The sequence below is a fragment of the Benincasa hispida genome, chromosome 9 (genome assembly GCF_009727055.1).
Source record: "Benincasa hispida cultivar B227 chromosome 9, ASM972705v1, whole genome shotgun sequence".
Taxonomy (NCBI): domain Eukaryota; kingdom Viridiplantae; phylum Streptophyta; class Magnoliopsida; order Cucurbitales; family Cucurbitaceae; genus Benincasa; species Benincasa hispida.
Window position 1 is genome coordinate 88,540,021 of NC_052357.1, and position 17,924 is coordinate 88,557,944.

General features: G+C 37.9%; 2 protein-coding genes across 2 annotated transcripts; one reads left to right on the forward strand and one right to left on the reverse strand.

Moving 5' to 3' along the window:
• Positions 1-3,421: 3,421 nt before the first annotated feature.
• Positions 3,422-7,671, forward strand: LOC120086270. Its single transcript, XM_039042824.1, has 2 exons — positions 3,422-5,264; positions 7,534-7,671. The coding sequence occupies exons 1-2, from the start codon at positions 3,465-3,467 to the stop codon at positions 7,546-7,548; spliced, it is 1,815 nt and encodes a 604-aa protein (XP_038898752.1). The 5' UTR covers positions 3,422-3,464; the 3' UTR covers positions 7,549-7,671.
• Positions 6,747-11,551, reverse strand: LOC120086271 (polynucleotide 3'-phosphatase ZDP). The gene is made up of 11 exons (XM_039042825.1): positions 11,118-11,551; positions 10,670-10,723; positions 10,448-10,510; positions 9,664-9,735; positions 9,317-9,373; positions 8,697-8,773; positions 7,944-8,025; positions 7,742-7,858; positions 7,518-7,648; positions 7,249-7,318; positions 6,747-7,048 (listed from the first exon to the last, which is right to left on the reverse strand). The coding sequence occupies exons 1-11, from the start codon at positions 11,493-11,495 to the stop codon at positions 7,001-7,003; spliced, it is 1,149 nt and encodes a 382-aa protein (XP_038898753.1). The 5' UTR covers positions 11,496-11,551; the 3' UTR covers positions 6,747-7,000.
• Between the last annotated feature and the right edge of the window lie 6,373 nt (positions 11,552-17,924).

Below are 17,924 nucleotides of genomic sequence, written 5' to 3' on the forward strand. Positions count from 1 at the left end.
TGAATTAAAATTCTAATCCAAACTCAACCGCAGATTGATGCTTTGTTCGAAAAATCCGAAAATCTAGATTTGATTGTCGTGTCGTAAGAAAAAAAAAAGAATAGTGGAAGAAGAAATAATCGGTTTTTTATTGAACATATTTGCTCATTTTGACCACTTTATGATTTTTATCATACTAATTTCTACTCTACCTTCTCGGAGTTCATTCTCCAGAGAACTCCATTTTAAGCATTCCGCTGGATTCTTTCCAATCTTCTTATTTTATGATCTCATTGGAAATCATATAAAGACAATTTCTATTTAATATAGCGATTTGGGCAAGTATTTTACGATTAAGAAGCAACTGCCTCTTGTACAGATTGTGTATGAATCTACTATAACTGTAGTCTACCTTATTAGATCGAATTACTGCATTTATTCGAGCGATCCACAACTGTCGAAAATTTCTTTTTTGCCTACCTCTATCCCGATAAGCTGAAGCCAAAGCTCTTATTTTCTATTGAGTAATAGTTCGAGTAAGTCTTGAATGAGCCCCTCGAAAGCTTGATGCAAATAAACGAATTTTTTGTCTACGTCTCCGAGCTATATATCCTCGTTTAATTCTAGTCATTGAATAAATGAAACTTTGATGAATAACTAATTGATTTCCTTTCTTTCAGTTATTCCTTTCTCCTTGTCGAGTCTATTAATAACAAAACGTATTTTTCCAATGTATAAAATAAAAATTCCAATGGCTTTTGCTACTATAACCTTCCGACCACGATTTCTTTTTTTGTTCTAGTCACCTCAAAATACCAAATGTTATTCATACTAGGTATCAAAAAAAAAAAAAAAAAAAAAAAACAAACATAGAGTAAATAAATCAAAATAGAAATGGATAAAGAAATAGTGGGTTCCTTCGTTTCTATGGTTACTTCTTAAACGGTGAGGTCCTCTCTATACACCGGAGCTGACAAAAATGAAATTTATAGTAAGAGGAAAATCCGTCGACTTTAAAAATCGTGACATCCCTTTCAATTGGTCTACAGTGTCATTGTAGAGAATCACTGTCTTGTTTTCCACATTTTTTTATTTATTTCCTCCATTGGTATACACAAATTATCTTGTCGAAGAGTGACGGGGACCAATTCAGTCACGTTTTCATTCATTTGGAATCTTGGCTCTTCTACGTCGATCAATTTGAATATAGATGAATCTACAATATATATCTTTCTATTTTATATATAGATATCATATCACGGATCTCATAGAATACTTCTCTCGTAGAATACTGATAATTCTAGTCCGCCAATTTCATTTAAGACGCGAAATTTTAATGCTTTTCATTTTTCTGTACTCTGGCAACTTTACGTAAGGCAGAGTTTGGTTTTTTGGGGTGATAGTAGAAAAGTTGACAGATAAGTCACCCTTATTGCCACTCGACAGAACCGTACGTGAGATTTTCACCTCATACGGCTACCGCACTCAAAGGTAGGGCATTTCCCATTTTTATAGGAACTTCTGTACCAGAAACAATGGTATCTCCAATTATAGCCCCTCTGGGATGTAAAATATATCTTTTCTCACCATCCTAATATATATATATATATATATATATATATACATTTTTAGTCGATAAGTTTTGGCTCTAATTTCTTTTATTAACATGTCACTCTACTTTACTTCATGTTGTAATTTGTATTCAAATTTTTGTAGAGTTTCTAATTTTTCTTTTTAATACTTTTCTAGTCCTTTTAAAACATTATGAAATGAAACTTTAGGTTTAAATCCTATTTTGCAAATCTTATTCTAATTTGGTCCCTAAATTTTTAAAAAAATATTTGTTTTAGTTCCTATAATTAAATGTTTGTTAAATCTTAAACGAAAATGTGAAGTGACATGTATTTTTGGGTTCTATATGTGTTGAGTAAGACTAAGATAAAGTAAATTGTCAACTACAAATGCGCTAAAATGGTGAACGGCCAAAATCTTGAATGAAAAATGACTTCCAAGTTATCTCATACAAAATCACTTTACCACCTTATTCAAGATTGAAATTGTAGATTTTTTGGCTCGGTTAACTTATTTGGTAGGTTAGTCATAAAAAAATACAAGTCATAATAGTCATTTGTTAAGAAATTAACAAAATTTTTATAGCAATGACCAAAGTAATCAATTTTTAAAAGTTAAGACTAAAACAAATATTTTAAAAAATTTAGCGGAAGTTTGAGACAATGAATTGATTATTATAGATATAAATTATTATAATTGGGTTATAATAGTCTGTGTTTGGGTGTAGATTATTTTAATTTGGATTAGAATAATATGTATTTGAGTTGTAAACTATTATAGGCTGAGAATGAAATAGTAAATATTTTAGCAAAGATTATAAAAATAATGTATGTAAATAAATACAGTACCAAATAAGGGTTTTGAAATAATGTTGATTGTAGTATTTACCGTAGTTAAACGGGATCTTAGGGGCCGTTTGGTTCGAGGGAAGAGGGAGGGAATGAGAATGGGGTTACAAAGCCCATGTTTGGTTTGTGGGATTTGTTTATTTACCTTGAAAAAGACAATTTCTAGGTATCTTTTACCCACACAAATGAAGGAATTGCATACCCATTGAGAAGTGTGGGTTTTCATTTCTTCTTCCGCTTCCTACCACGATTTTCCTTCCTTCCAGTCATGAAATTGTATAGCATTTTGTTACTCATCGATCGTGTAGCATTTGGTAAGCGATCGTATAGCATTGGGTAGGCAATCGTATAACATTTTGTTACTTAGCAATCGTATAGCATTGGGTAGGTGATCGTATAGCATTTTGTTACTCAGCGATCATGCAGCATTTGGTAAGCGATCGTATAGCATTTGATAGGCGATCATATAGCGTTTTGTTACTCCGCAATCGTGTAGCGGAGCTCAGCGATCGTGTAGATAATTTAAGCGATCGTATAGTATTTTGTAAACGATCGTATAGCGGAGCTCAGTAATCGTGTAGATAATTTAAGCGATCGTATTGTTACGAAATCGACAATTAAAGAACACAAAAAAAAGGAACGTAAAGATAGAGAAGATCGACACACAGATATATGTGGTTCACTACAAATTCTGAATAGGTGTTGCCCCTGAACCCCACCAGGGCACGCCACCCCTAGACCCTCGTACTTGGTTGTTTGAAGCACCAACAAACAGCATTTCAACAAATGCTTGTTAGTGACAATCTCAATTTTTTTTTTATTTCCCACATACTATTCCCAGACATTGTTTTTCCATGTACAACCAAACATAGTCATCATTGATTCTCAATAATCTTATTCCCGACATCCTAGACATTGAAAAAACCTCAATTCAAACGACAACTTGAAAGTTGGGACACCAAAATAAGATTTAGACCAAACTTTTAAATATGTGACAGGATAAAATACACATTAACATTATCTTCTTCTCCTTGTCCCTTCAATGTTCGCAAAACAGTCATCAAAATGGCCACTTCCCAATTCCCTCTCTCTAAAACCCTAAACCTTTCATCTTCATTCCTCCATTCCACCTCCCTCTCACCATTCTTCCATCCCCTTCTTCAAACCCTAACCCTAAAATCCCATCAAACCCATAAACCCCTTTCCATTCGATCCGGCCCCCCAAATCCTTCCTTTCTTCCGATATCCCGCCAAATTTCGCATTTACAGTTCGCAAACTCCCATCGGAACATTCGCACGCACGCCGGCCGGAGCAAGAAGAAGGGTGGAGGGCCCTCTCCCGGCAGAATAGAAGGCAACGCTGAGTTCCGACGGAAGCTGAGGCACAATGCTCGCCGGAAAAGCCAGAAGCTCGCCGAGTCCCATTTCTACCGTCGCAAGAAGCCGAACAGCAATTACGCAGATAACTTCAGTGAGGATGAGCTTCAGCAGATCGGCCTCGGCTATGATCGGATGGTTCGATTCATGGAGAAAGACGACCCGAATTTACGCCATCCCTACGACTGGTACAAGTACGGCGAGTTCGGCCCGTACTCGTGGCGTGGAGTCGTCGTCGGCGAGCCTATTCGTGGGCGGTTCACGGATGAGCGAGTTACGATAATCAGCGAGGTTAAAGATCATGAGGAGTGGGAGAAGATAGAGCAATCAGAAATGGCTTCTGATTTCAGCCAGGGATTGCTGCGGATGGATAAGAGCAAAGGGTTCCGGTACTTTTGGGTGTTCGTGAGGCACCCACGGTGGAGGATTTCAGAGCTGCCATGGCAGCAGTGGACTTTGATTGCAGAGGTCGTGCTTGAAGCTGGTAAAGAAAGGTTAGATAAATGGAGCTTGATGGGTAGACTTGGAAATAAATCAAGAAAGAATATAACTCAATGTGCAGCTTGGATGAGACCTGATATCATATATGTGAAAAAGCCTGTTTACCAATGCCGATTTGAGCCTCAGGATGAGTTTTTCCAAGCAATAATGCCATTTCTTGATCCCAAAACAGAGCAAGATTTTCTGTTTGAGTTGCAGGATGATGAAGGAGGAGATGTTGAATGGGTGACTTATTTTGCTGGGTTGTGTAAGATTGTGAGGGTAAATCCAAAAGCATTTGTGGATGATGTGGTGAATGCTTATGAGAAGCTGAGTGATGAGAAGAAATCCAAGTGTTTGGAGTTTCTTTTGACTAACCACCCTGTTCCATTGCTGCATCCATATACAAAAGAATGGAAGGCTAAGTTGGAAGAGGAGGAGTTGGGGTGTGATGCACCAGACGACATCGAGAAACGATGCGGTGACGAAAATGTGATCACCGAGTGGATTGAGACTGATGATGACAATGGAGAAGACTATGAGGAGGATCAGCCTGAGGAGAATGTCGTAATGGAGACCGAGGACGAGGATGAGGACGAGGACGAGGACGATAAACGAGAGGATGGAAATCAGGAAGAAGAAGAAGATGAGGGTTATTGGGATGAGAGGTTCAGGAAAGCAATAAGTAGTCCAGAAGAACTGGAGAAGCTGTTTAAACACAGTGCAGAAGTGGCTGATGAATTCTATGAGAAGGAGAAAGAGAGTGTGGGAAGTAGAAGGGCTACAGCCATGGAAGATGGGGATGAAACAGAATTGAGAGGGAAGAGAGCAAAAGTGAAAGCAGAAGAATGGGAGTATATTGGGTATGGGCCATGGAGGAAGAAGATAAAGAAAAGTAAAATTCCTCCAGAGCTGTTTTTGAGATCTACAGTAAGGCCTTTCACTTACAGGAACCTTGTGAAGGAAATTGTTTTGACAAGGCATGCTATTTTGGATGGTGAAATTGGGGTATGATCTTTATCATTATATCATTTTCATAATAGAATACAAAAATTTTGATCATTATCATTTATAGGCCTCCTAAGTTTTCAAGTCTTTCTTGGTGGTTATGGGAAGGGAAAAATTCATACGTTGAGAAGGGGATTTTTATTATATAAAAAAAATAAAAATACATTGCATTTTTTGTACCAAAAAAATCAACTTAGGTGTGAATTGAAATTTTGAGTTAATAATGGTTCCATTTAAACTTTTAACTTTGGTAATTGATCAATTTTTACTATCTTTTAGATTTCATTTGAAAAACGTCGTGTAAATTGTTATAAGTAAACCAATTTAGATCTTTTCGTTAAGATTGAAGATCATTCAAGCATCAATTTGTATATGTATGTAAGCTTCATCAAATGTGAAATTAATGGAATGTATGATTATAATTGGTGCATTGACAACTTTTAAAAAAAATCTTAACGAAAGTCTAGATTTTTTTTTTTTTTTTGGTATATGTGTGTCCATACTTATTTTTTTAGAAAAATTTAGGGGTTTAATTGATTAATTATAAGTCTTACACTATGTTTATCCAAACGAATATGAATGTTGAAATTGATACATTTATAAAATTTCAAAATTTAAATTGACACAATTATTAGGGATTTTAATACATATTTAGGAGTGATTTTGAAATAATTAAAATTACTTTTTTATATTTAAAATCACTTTGAAACACGTCTTTATTCACTCAAAATCAATTTAGTATTTGATTTTACAATTTTCATATTATCAAAATTGATTTTGAATTTTTAAAATCATGTAATTTTGAACATAATAAAAATGATTTTCAGGTATATTAATTCACTATCATTATGGAACTCTTGTATGTTCGTTCATCATTATTAAGTTTTTATGTTTGTGTGTGTTTGTGTTTATTTGATTCTTATACTTTCAAAGATTATTTGATCCGTTACTAAATTTTCAATTTCGTGTCTAATAATAATTATATGATAAGTTTGAATTTTAAATTTTGATTATATGTAAATCTATTTTGATGAAAATTTTAAACTTTCAATTTTTGTGACTTAAATTTGTACATTTTAAGAAATTTAAAAGTTTAGAGACTAACTATTTAAATAAAATCCAACCTAAAAATTCAACAATAAACTTTGGATTTTGACTTAATATTTACAATAATTGGTTAAGGAATCTAATTGTTGAGTAGAATATTTATTTTCTCATGGGAACAAGATGATGAGAACTTTCAACCACCTCTAAAGTGAAAGATGTATGTCTAAAAAAAAATCGATTTAAACGAATTGAATGATGCTCAAAAGCTGACAGGATTATAATAAATTGTGTTTACAATTACGTGCTTGCTTAATAAAACAGTGGTTTTAGTCCCCAGCCAAATTCTGAGTTTTTTATTTTTATTATTTTTATTATTTTCCTTTTTGGAAGTTTTTTTTTTCAATGTCTAGTATTTATTCATGTTTGAAATTTGACTAAATTTCGAAAAATATATGTACAATTTAAAAAACAATAAAGAGGTCTTTAAATTTAGTTCTAAAAGAAGGGCCTAAATTTAAAATCCTCCACTGAATCACAATCAACTACAGCTTCTGCATTGGTCAGTTTTCAAGTACTGAGACAAATGCCAGAGAAGTAAACTTCCCTTTTAAGTAATTAATTACAATTTACAAGGCTATTACTAAGCACAACCATGTTCTTGTTCTAGGCTGGTGAAAGAGATTAAATAATTACTCAACAAAAAATTCTTCGGGAACATAAAACTTCAACCCAATGGCCTGCAAAATTGTAATAAAACAAATTGAAAGTATAAATTTGTGCGCAAAAACTAAACTAGATTAAAGTATAGTTACAAACATGTTAACAGAAAATTGATTGATCTATTATAGTAAAAAACCCATGCACATTAAATTTATTTTTTTAAAAAAAAATGTGGGATATGTTAGTATTAGTATGATAATAGAATAACTAGTAGTACCTGAGCAAACTTGAGATCAGTATCACTGTGATCCTTGGCTCTCCCAGCTGCATCCCCCACATAAAAACATCTACACATGAACCAAGGCAGTGCAGGCCATTAACAATATGAATATAATATAGTGGCAAGTGGAAAAATTGTCAACATAAGCATAGTTCAGAGATTGAAATATCTCTACTTCCTCCAAAATGTCGCTCATTCGAACCGCATCTCCACATGAAAGATAATGATAATATACCAAGTGAAAGATAGAGACGGAGAGAAATAACTGATCTATATTAACAGGGATGCCGTCGTTGAAGTGCTCCTCCATGACGTGCCACATCCCAGGTTTCGGTTTCCTAAACGGGTCTTCTTCGGATTTACCTGATCCGCTTCCTATTCCACAAGCAACAAACACCTGCATCCAGATTCCACACAACAGCATCATACACTCACAATTCGACATGGTTGTATATTGTTATGTGTGTGGTGACAATGGTTTGTTATTTACCTGAACCGGGACATTGACTTGACTGATAAAATTATTGAGACGCCCAAGTTTGGAGTCCACAGCAACCTGTCTCTTGTTCTTCCATCTCTCAATGTTTGATTCATTCGTAAATATTACCTGCTCATAGTAATATTAATCAGTAATATTTTTGTAACAACAGAGAGAATAGTTAAGTATGATTCATGGAGGAAGAGTGACAAACCAGCTTGTAGCCATCATTGTACAAGCTCCGAAGTTTTTGTGGTATTGAAGGATACATCAGAGACCACGCCTCTGCACCTACTCTGAAATTAAACCAACCCATGTCTAAACAAAGAAGAACAGAACTGCTTTGTACCATTAAATATATATATATATATACACTCAATTATTCCCCAGAACAAGAGAAGGGGATTCAGGACAGACATATACATCCATTGTTAGAAACCCACCCTTCCTTATTTCTCAATGCACTGCCCAACATTGAACATAGAATTTCTCTGGACTTGACGACTCATAATTATAATACAATTGCAATTGTATTTTTGAAAACTGAAATGAGTGAGAGAAAGTGGGAATATGTCAGACAGATTAGTATGAGAAATTGGATGAGTGGAAAGAGATTGGCAAGAGAAACTAAGGTGTGAAGAAAGAGATTCAACAGATGTGAAGAGAAGCTAAAGAAGGTATGTGTAGAAAGAAAAATGTGAGAGAAAATGTGCGTGTATTGAGAAATGGGGAGAGAAGTACGTAAAGAGAGATTAATATAAAAAAAAAGAAGGAAAATGCATGAAGAAAAGTCATAGAGAGAGAGAATTTAGTGAAAGCAAATGCAGGTAAAGAGTAATTATGGAAAGAAAGTGTTTATAGAAAAATTGATAAAATACGTATAGGTATAACCAAACCTTTATAGATATTTAAGAATGAAGCAAGGATGCACGCAAAATCCAAATTTCCAGATCAGGCACAGCCATACCTCTTAACAGATGTGTTTGCCAGACAGCCATCAAAATCAAATGCAGCTATTTTACTTGAATGATGTAGCCCATCATCCTGCAAACAAAGAAATAAAGTGCAACATATCATGACATCAACATCGTAAAGGGTACATCAATATCAATTTGTCCAAGTTATAATCTGAACGGTGTACACCTATTAGTTAAATTACGCGTTTAGTTGTTTTAGTTAGACAAATATTTCCTACAATAAATCATTAAATACGTGTTGAAGCATTAAAAATTAAGGATAACAGTAATTGCTATGAGTAGCAATTTTAGGGCTAATAATTAAGTGCATAACAACATTTATAAAGAATTATAAATGTAGCAAAATCTATCCGTGATAGACTCTGAATGCTGGACTTAAATTTTGCTATAAATTTGCAATGTGCTACATCTGCTAATATTTTGAGTCTGATTACTATATTTACAATTGTCTAAAAAATTAAAATGGTCCAAAGCAAGATGGTAAATTCAAAGACAGTTTTACCAGAAGAAATAAACATTCTAATAACTTATCGTTCCTATTTTTCCGCATTGTTCAATCAGCATTAACACAATAAAACGGAGACAGAATCATAAATAATTAACGTGTTACCTGCTCAAGAAATATGAGCGTCTGGAATGCCTTCCATTTAGGTAACAGTGTAGCATCCTGAATCATTCAACAACTAGGCATGAATTGTGAATAGGATTATAGAAGAGCAAAATAATATCTCTGATTCCACAGCTTAAAAGACAATGTAAAGATGGATCAGTCTAGAATCTTTCCTATATGCGTCTTTTGGGCATGGATTATATATTTCCATGACTTCTATTGCCCCTAAACTAGCAATGCTTAAGTGAGTTCATATAGTCAACAATCAAAATCCATTTCAGTTAAGGAAAAAGGACAAAAGCACCGAATAATGAGAATGAAAAAGGGCAACATTGACTGGATCCTACCTTATACTTGGTCTTTATGTTGGAAGCTGTAAGGACGAGATTCAACTTTGGCTGCAAACTAGAGGTAGACAACTGAAAACAATAAAATGATAATAAGAGGGTATGGTATTATCAACTTCACTGCTTCGCTAGGAAACATGTAGAACAGAAGTATAGATTTATTAGAGAAGAAGAGAGTAAAGTAGGGAAGATAAGATGTGACATTGAGCACAGAATAAATATCTTAGAAGACTCAAGGATACAGATGTACAACCTATAGAACAGATCCTGTTCAAATAAGGTCACGAGCATAGAATAAATATCTAGAGAAATTAAACAAGAAAGCAAGTACCACACCCAGCATAAGCAAGGGAATCATATAGGATGAAGATTTAAGCAAAGTTAACAAGTTAAGAAACCAACTTAAAATCTAGATTATAAGGCAACAAATGATGGCACAGAAGGAGGCTTCATTCAACAGGTTCCATTGCAATTTCCAACTCGGTAACTTAACCAAACTATTTCTTTTAGTTTTAGATGGATACCGAGAAGAGAAAGTATGACTTCAAATGTATAAGAATTTCCATGAAATTGCTACAACTAGAACTCTATGGCAGCATTTCCCATTGTTCAGTACATCAAGGACTAAAGACATTGTATGTAAAATAAAAGAGAGGGAGGAGTCCCTTTCTGTACAACAATTACATTGATCACATGAACATACTATATCGACAATAGAATTGAACAATATAACTTGAAAATGCTGAGAACGCTCTGCAAAGGGCGTCGGTCTCTGGATCCATACCTTGACTTTCTTTTGATCTCTTTCTTCAACTCCATCTTCTTCATCCCTATCCGTTTTGTAGACCTATTTATTGGATATGCAATTAGTAGCCAAGATGAGAAGAATAGATATATTAAACCATTGAATCAAAGACAAAATTAACCAAAGAACCAGACCCAAATTCTAACTGATGGGCATAATAAAGCAAGCAATAGGACAAAGAAACGTGAGCAATACGATCACCTTAGATTCATGGCTTCTGCAAACCAATTTCTTCAGAGCTTCCTGATCAATATCCTGAAGAGAAAAACAAATAAAACTAACCAGATAAAATGAATGAAATCTCAGAACCGTTTTATCAAAAACGTGGTGACCCAGTAAAAAAAAAAAAAATCCATCTCTTTCACTGGATTGAACATAAATTAGATTTCTCCTTAACGCTAAATTACTAAAAGCAGTCAACGTTTCCCCAGTTCAAAGGAAAGCACACAAAACCAACCAGAAGAAATGAATAGACTCTTAGAAGCATTTCATCAAACACGTGGTAACCCAGTTAAAAAAACCATCCCTTTCGCTGGATTGAACATAAATCAAACTCCCCCTTTAGGCCAACTTACTAAAAACAGTCAACGTTTCCCCCATTTCAAAGAAAAGAAAACAGACGCTACTGAAGTTTTGTATTCAAACGTGCCTTCAAGAGTGCGAACCCATTAATGTCCTCAGCGGAAGAAACAGGGTCGGAACCAAAAGAAGCGCAATCAGAATGAAACCAGCGGGGGGTCATGTCAAATCCCCGCCCATCTCTGATAACAAAACCCAACCTCAGCGTGTTCGCAGGGATCGTTTTGGAGCAGTTCTTGCATGTAGAGCGATTGGACTTAGCATACTCAGCGACGATTTTTGGAGAAGATGAAGACATTGGTGGGTGTTGAAAGAAAAAGAGGGTGAAATGAGAAGAGAAGGAAGAGAAATGGTTGAACGGGGAAGTCGAAATTTGAGTTAGGGAAGAAAGAATGTGCTTACAGCAGGTCATATGATTCGTACGGAACGTGAAAGTTCCGATCAGCATGCGGAGGAGAGGGTAGGAGTAGAACGGAGTAGCGATATGGAAAATTTGTACGGATGACCCAGTTTTTTTTATCCAAAATGTCAAATGACCCATTTTTAAAAAATAATGTCATTGACCCACATCATCACCATACCAAATTACATAAATTGTCCTTATACCAGTCTCACGAGATAAATCTCGCTTTCGTCTGATTAAACGCTCTCGCTCTCGCTTGAAATTCCTTGGTTTGATGTGATTGCTCGTCGGTGTACGAATGATTTGACAATTTTCACGACGGAAGCCTCAAATCAAATCAATAATACCTAAAACACAATACAATGGTGATTTCTTTAAACTCTAAACTTCATTTCAAATGTGATTACTTCTCTGTTTTTCAACGGTGTTTTGTTGAACGGAGATTTTTCGATTGGGGATTTCCAAGACGAGGCTTTTTCATAACGGAACAACTTTTTTAGAAAGGTGAATTATTTTGATTCTGTTTAATTATTTTTGTTGTGTTATTTCTGGAAAGGTAGCATTACGAAATTTTGTATTGGAAGAGAGTAAGAAAGAGGAAAAGTAAGAGGAAAAGTAAGAGATAGAGCAAGAGTAAGAGAAAGTGCGAGATTACGAGAGAACACGAGATTAAGAGAGAGAGCGAGATTGAGAGCGAGAATACACTTCAATTGCTTGTACAGCTTAATGACAAATATTCTCTTGCTTTGTAAGATGACAGAAAAATGTCTATTTATTCAATATGGAGGTGATTGGGATGATAATGAAATTTCGTATATTGGGGACAATTGAGAGGAATCATCATGCCTCATACATTGAATTATGAAGAACTTAAATCTCACATTTACAAGGTTACAAATGTCTGTCATTCAGAGTTTGATCTTATATTGAAAGTTAAATATAAGTTTGAATTTGAAGCCCTTCCACAATGCATAATGAATGATGATGATGTTTTCTTCCTTCTTTTGCGAGAAGAGCTTAGTAGACTTCAGATAGCTGTAACGTTGAAGTCTAATCAGGACGAAAATATTGGAATGGGGTTTGAAAATGTGAGTTATGATGATACGGTTGTGGACAGACAATACAATGAATCATATCAGTTTTATCGGGAAGAGGATGATATTCCATTGTCTACCAATACTGTACCATCAGCATTCGATTATATGGATTGTGGTCCTTCAATGGATGTGAATGAGCAACCAGCAAGATTGAATGAAATGGATCGTGATCATGGAGATGTGCGTCGTTCTACAACAACTTCAGTGGGAGCTTGGCCGATCATTTAGATGTGGGAGCTTGGCCGATCACTGAGAGGTGTACGCCAAGAGAAGAGTGGAACAGTATTTGTTGCTTCAATACGATTAAGAACTTGCATTGTTTATATTATTTGTCTTTCTCTTTCTATTCTGTTCATAAGACTGGTCGCCACATCCCACGTTTTTGAACAACTTTCATAGCCAGCCTTAATCCCAGCATCTTGTACATGAAGTCTGTATCTTGTAACATCTAGCTTAAGTTTACTGTATTTTTATGTTTTATCGCATCTTTACTACTTTCCTTTATTTTATTGCAATTTATATACTTGTACAAACTCATTTTTAAAGATTGAAAACCTGGTCGCATATACCATGAACATACCGCAATAACCTAAACCATTCCCCGTGTTCGACCTTGGATCACACCGAGAAACTTGCGGTGGAATTACACTTTATTCCATCGTAAGAAAACTTGTGACAATGCATGGCATACTACATGAACATCTATAATTAACGCATAACTAGAAGTAGTATCGCATCATTGTGAGCACTTTATATCATACATCCAAATTCGTTACAAGTTTATGGCGTCATTGCCGGGGAACTGGTTAACGGTTTATTGTTTGAGTAGTTTTTGGTATTTTACAGGACAGATCTCATTGTACTGGTTGTTCAATGTGGAGAGCAGCCTGACGGTTTATGAGTCCTGGTACTGAACCGAAATTCGTAGCTGACCCCTGAGATCGAGTGAACTTTCCGCGCAAGGGTACGTCAGAACTAACTTCGGTGAAAGAAGGCAGCCAGTATGGCGAACAATAACGATAACGTGGTGCCAGTGGTAAACCAAGGGGCTGTTCGATCGGCTCAGGATCCTGTCTTTCTGACAGCCGATCGCAACATCCCAATGTGCAATTATGCAGCAACCAACCTGTATGATTTTTCGCCCGGAGTCTCGAGGCCGACTGTGGAGGAGAATGCGCGCTTTGAGATCAAGCCGGTCATGTTGTAGATGATTCAAAACGTCGGGTAGTTCGGGGGTCTGCAAGGTGAAGACCCACATGCCCACCTGACCAGCTTTGTCGAGATGTGCGGCAATTTCTACCTACCTGGCGTCACCCCAGAAAATATAAGATTATATTTGTTCCCTTACACTTTGAGGGACGAGGCTAAAAGGTGGGCTTATTCACTGGAGCCCAACGAGATCACTTCATGGGAGTAGTTAGTGGAGCGGTTCATGAAGAAGTTCTTCCCACCTGCCGTCAACGCAAGAAGACGAAATGATGTGTTGAACTTTGAACAGAAGGAGAATGAGACCCTGAGCACCGCTTGGGTGCAATTCAGAAGATTGGTGAAAAATTGCCCGCATATCAGGATTCCCGATTGCATCTTGATGGAAACATTCTACAATGGCCTGAACAGAGCAACACAGGCTATTGCTGACGCCTCCGCGGCAGGAGGTTTTATGGACAAGACATACACGGAGGCCAAAGTCATCCTCGACCACATCTCGCGGAATATGGATGACTGGATAGATGATGGATATGGAGGCCGAGGTGCCGATAGAAGAAAAACTGAAACAACCATTGTCCCTGCGGAGACAATGACCACGTTGGCCGCCCAGATGGCCACGGTGACCTCGATCCTCCAATCAATGGCAATTAATCAAGGAGCCATTGCTCCACAATCAAGGCAACCCACTGCGTCGGCTCAAGTGGCCGCAATCAGTTGCGTCAACTGTGGAGGGGCTCACGGAGCTGATGGATGCCCGTTGAATCTTCAGCAAGTGTGTGTTATCCAGAATAACCCCTTCAGCAACACCAACAATCCGGGCTGGAGGAACCATCCTAACTTCGGTTGGGGCGGTAATCCTAGCCTAAGGGGGCCAATAAACCACCAAGAGGCAGTAGAGGAAATCCTCCGTTTCACCACAATCAGGGGCAATCAAGACCGCATAACCAGCAACCATCATCATTTAATACCTCGGGAGGCTTGCTAGAGACGTTGCTGAAGCAATATATGGATAAGAATGATGCAGTGATGCAAGCACAAACATCCTCTATAAGGAATCTGGAGATCCAAGTGAGCCAGTTGGCCTCTGAGCTAAGAAGTCAACCACCTGGAACACTGCCCAGCAATTCAGAAGCCCCGGGATCTACAGGGAAGGAGCAATGTCCTTAAAGACATTGAGCAGCAACTGACCGCCTGCCGGAGATGGGGATTGGATCACCAAGAAACCAATTCGTCCATATCTGAATACGTATGTTTAAATTGCTTTTATTGAATTTTTCTCTTTAATTTCTGAATCTGCTTAAAATTCTTTTTTAATTCATTGACTTATGAATTTATTTCATCATTTTACTTCTTTGCATTTAATTTTGTTTCGTCTTAATTCTTTTGACTTTTTTGTAATCAGTGCCGTTGCTTCAAATTGGTGAATGATTGAGTAATAAAGAAAAATGTATCGCCGCAAGTATAGCAATTGCGCTGATAGAAAGAATGTTAAAATAAAAAAAAAAAACATTAACAACAAGAAAGCAAGACGACAAGAAGCAATCCCAACTATCTAGGGAATGCCTTGCATTACTTAATCATGTATGAGTGAGGGTTGTTAATGCGCTCGCATGTGTCCTTTGCCGTCCTTAGCCAAAATGCAACAGTTGGTATCCTCTAGAATGCATTGGGTTTAAGTGGTTGTGTTGCCGGGATAATGCACTTGTTGACCTCCATTCCAAAGATACAGTTACGTTATGAACACAATGCCGTATATACCTTATCATGCGTCTATCAAATAAAATATTAAAGAAAAAATTGTTTGACAATTTCGGAAGAAAGTCCAATTGATTCGATCCCAAGCAATTATAAGCTTGTAACGAAAAGGAAGCTTTATCTAAAATTCCATAAATGGGAATGGTGGAACGACACGCCTGTTGGGCTGCTCGAGCCAATCGCCGCGAAAATCGTGTGGGCCCACCAACGGCCTAACTATTACAGCCTTCCCCTTCGTTGAAATCCTTCTTACCTCACCATTTGCAAAACCAGATCCCTAGCATCTTTGCATTTGAATCGTTTCTTCTCCTCCAGAAACTCAAATTCACTAACCTTCTCCCAAGCTCAGATTCCAGGCTGACCAAGCCCCAAACCAATCGTTCACCTTCCACCCCTGATCAAGCAGCATTCGGAGCAGCATTCTGGCTACTACGTCGTTTGGCTTGCTGCCGAGCCCCCACTCGTATCCAGACTTGCTGGAAGAACCCGGAGAAACCCTTGGCCTTAGGCCTCCGGTTGTTCAAGAAAGAAGAAAGCACCGAAAGCATTTTGCCACACCCATACACCTTCCATCTTCCCACTGAAAGCGGAAGGACGAGAGAAGATGAACGGAGTGTTGGCAATGCCTCAGTTTACTTTGGAGCAATGAGGTGGACTGCCCGAGGCAAGGTTGTAAACCAACCACTGCCACTGTGGAAGAGGCGCAGTAGTGATAGATGAAACAACAAAGGATGGAGTAGTGGTGGTGGAAGAAGTAGTGGTTGAAGAAGAAGAAAAGGAAAATGATATCCTGGTCCCGGAAATGCAGGAGGCTACTTTCATCGCAGAGAGTTATGAAGAGCCTTCAAGAAGAGAAGACGAGGAAATTACAATCAAGCAAAGAGAAGAAGAAGAGATCACAATGGAGGAGGCCAGGGAAGCGGAGGTCGCATTTGTAACCCCTGACATTGTGGTGGAGGAGGTTGCAGGGGGTGTGTTGCCAAGATATGAAGAAGGCAGCAGAGGCCGAGAAGGAAGAGAAGAAAGATAAGAAGAAGGCAGTAGAGGCTGAGAAGAGAGAAAAGAAGAAGAAGAAGAAGAGCAATGGAAAGAAGGCTGGAGAGATGGAGTCTTCACATCATCACAAGGCAAGAAAGAACAAAGAGCAAAAGGATAATGATGAAGATGAAGAGACCAAGAAGAAGAGGAAGAAGAAGGAGAAAGAGGAGAAAAGATTGTGCCAACGGGAGAAAAGGCGCCTAAGAGAAGAAGAAAAGGCAAGGCAGAGGGTTACGAGCCCTAAGAGGGATGGAGAATCAACCTCCGTAAGGGAGAATAGGGGGAAACGACGCAGCTGATGGAACCGCCGCAACCTGAAGCAACACAATTGATTGCGACGAATGAAGGAGAAGAAAAAGAGGGAACCCTCTAATGCGGCGTCGCAGGGAGAATGCGCCGCAAGGATCCAATGTCGACCCTTAAAGTTTAATTTTAGCTTTGGAAGAGGAGGAGAGAAAAAGAAAAGAAGAAGAAGAGAAGCAAGAAAAGATGGAGAGAGGCAAGCTCATCATCGTAGAGGGGAATAGAATAAGAAGAATGGAGTTTGAGGAGATGCAAAACAATAATGAGCTTGCCTGACTTGAAGGGATCCAGAAGCGTGAGGAGGAACAATGCCTATTGCTGGCCTCTGAGCAGTTGGAAGAAGAGTTTGAGAGAGAAGGGAGAGAAGAAGAAGAAGAAGAAGGAAGAAGAAGAGAGACTGTTTTTGGAGGAGAAGAGGAGGAAGCACGAAGCTAACAAGAAGCAGTTGTATAAGAGCAAGGGCAAGGAACTCGCTAAACGCGAGAAAGAAAAACAGCACATGGAGCGGGAAAAGAGACTAAGGCAAGCAGCTCACCTTGCGCAGGCAAAAGGCAAGAATGTAGCAAGCTCGCATTGGTCAATAAGCGGTCATAAAAAAAAAGAAAATGATGACATGTTGATCGAGATGGGCTTTTACCCTGCGTCGACCTCACTATCTGACCTCATCGAGAGCGTCATTGTAGAGCATGGGTGGGACACATTCTGTTAGTGCCCATCCATCATCGTGCCTTAGGTAGTGCGAGACTTCTACCGCGGGCGTCTGCACGAAAATAGGGATGTGGTGACTTTTAAGGGAGAGACAGTATACTTCAGTCGATACACAGTTCTAATCGTGCGTTGTTGGGATCGCCGCTTCTTGGACCAGATAACCAGAGTTTCCTCCGATAGACAGACTTGGACTCTGAGAGTGCCGGATTGCCTTTAGTAAGACCGACATCGTGTGCCCGGTTGCGTTAGTACCCTCAGCGCGTCTTCACATCAGTTATTTTTGTAGATCCAATTCATAATTTGTTCCTGGTGCATAGGGTGTTCTTTCATCTGATAAAGGTCATTGCACGATCCTTCTGCACTG

What these genes read in the sequence shown, in the direction of transcription:
- LOC120086270 (XM_039042824.1), top strand. Translation starts at nt 3,465, where the DNA reads ATGGCCACTTCCCAATTCCCTCTCTCTAAAACCCTAAACCTTTCATCT.
- LOC120086271 (XM_039042825.1), bottom strand. Translation starts at nt 11,495, where the DNA reads ATGCTGATCGGAACTTTCACGTTCCGTACGAATCATATGACCTGCTGT. An exon ending in CGCTCATATTTCTTGAGCAG is followed by an intron (nt 8,774 to 9,316) that starts GTAACACGTTAA and finishes CTTTGTTTGCAG; the next exon opens with GATGATGGGCTACATCATTC. An exon ending in CTGATCTCAAGTTTGCTCAG is followed by an intron (nt 7,049 to 7,248) that starts GTACTACTAGTT and finishes ACAATTTTGCAG; the next exon opens with GCCATTGGGTTGAAGTTTTA.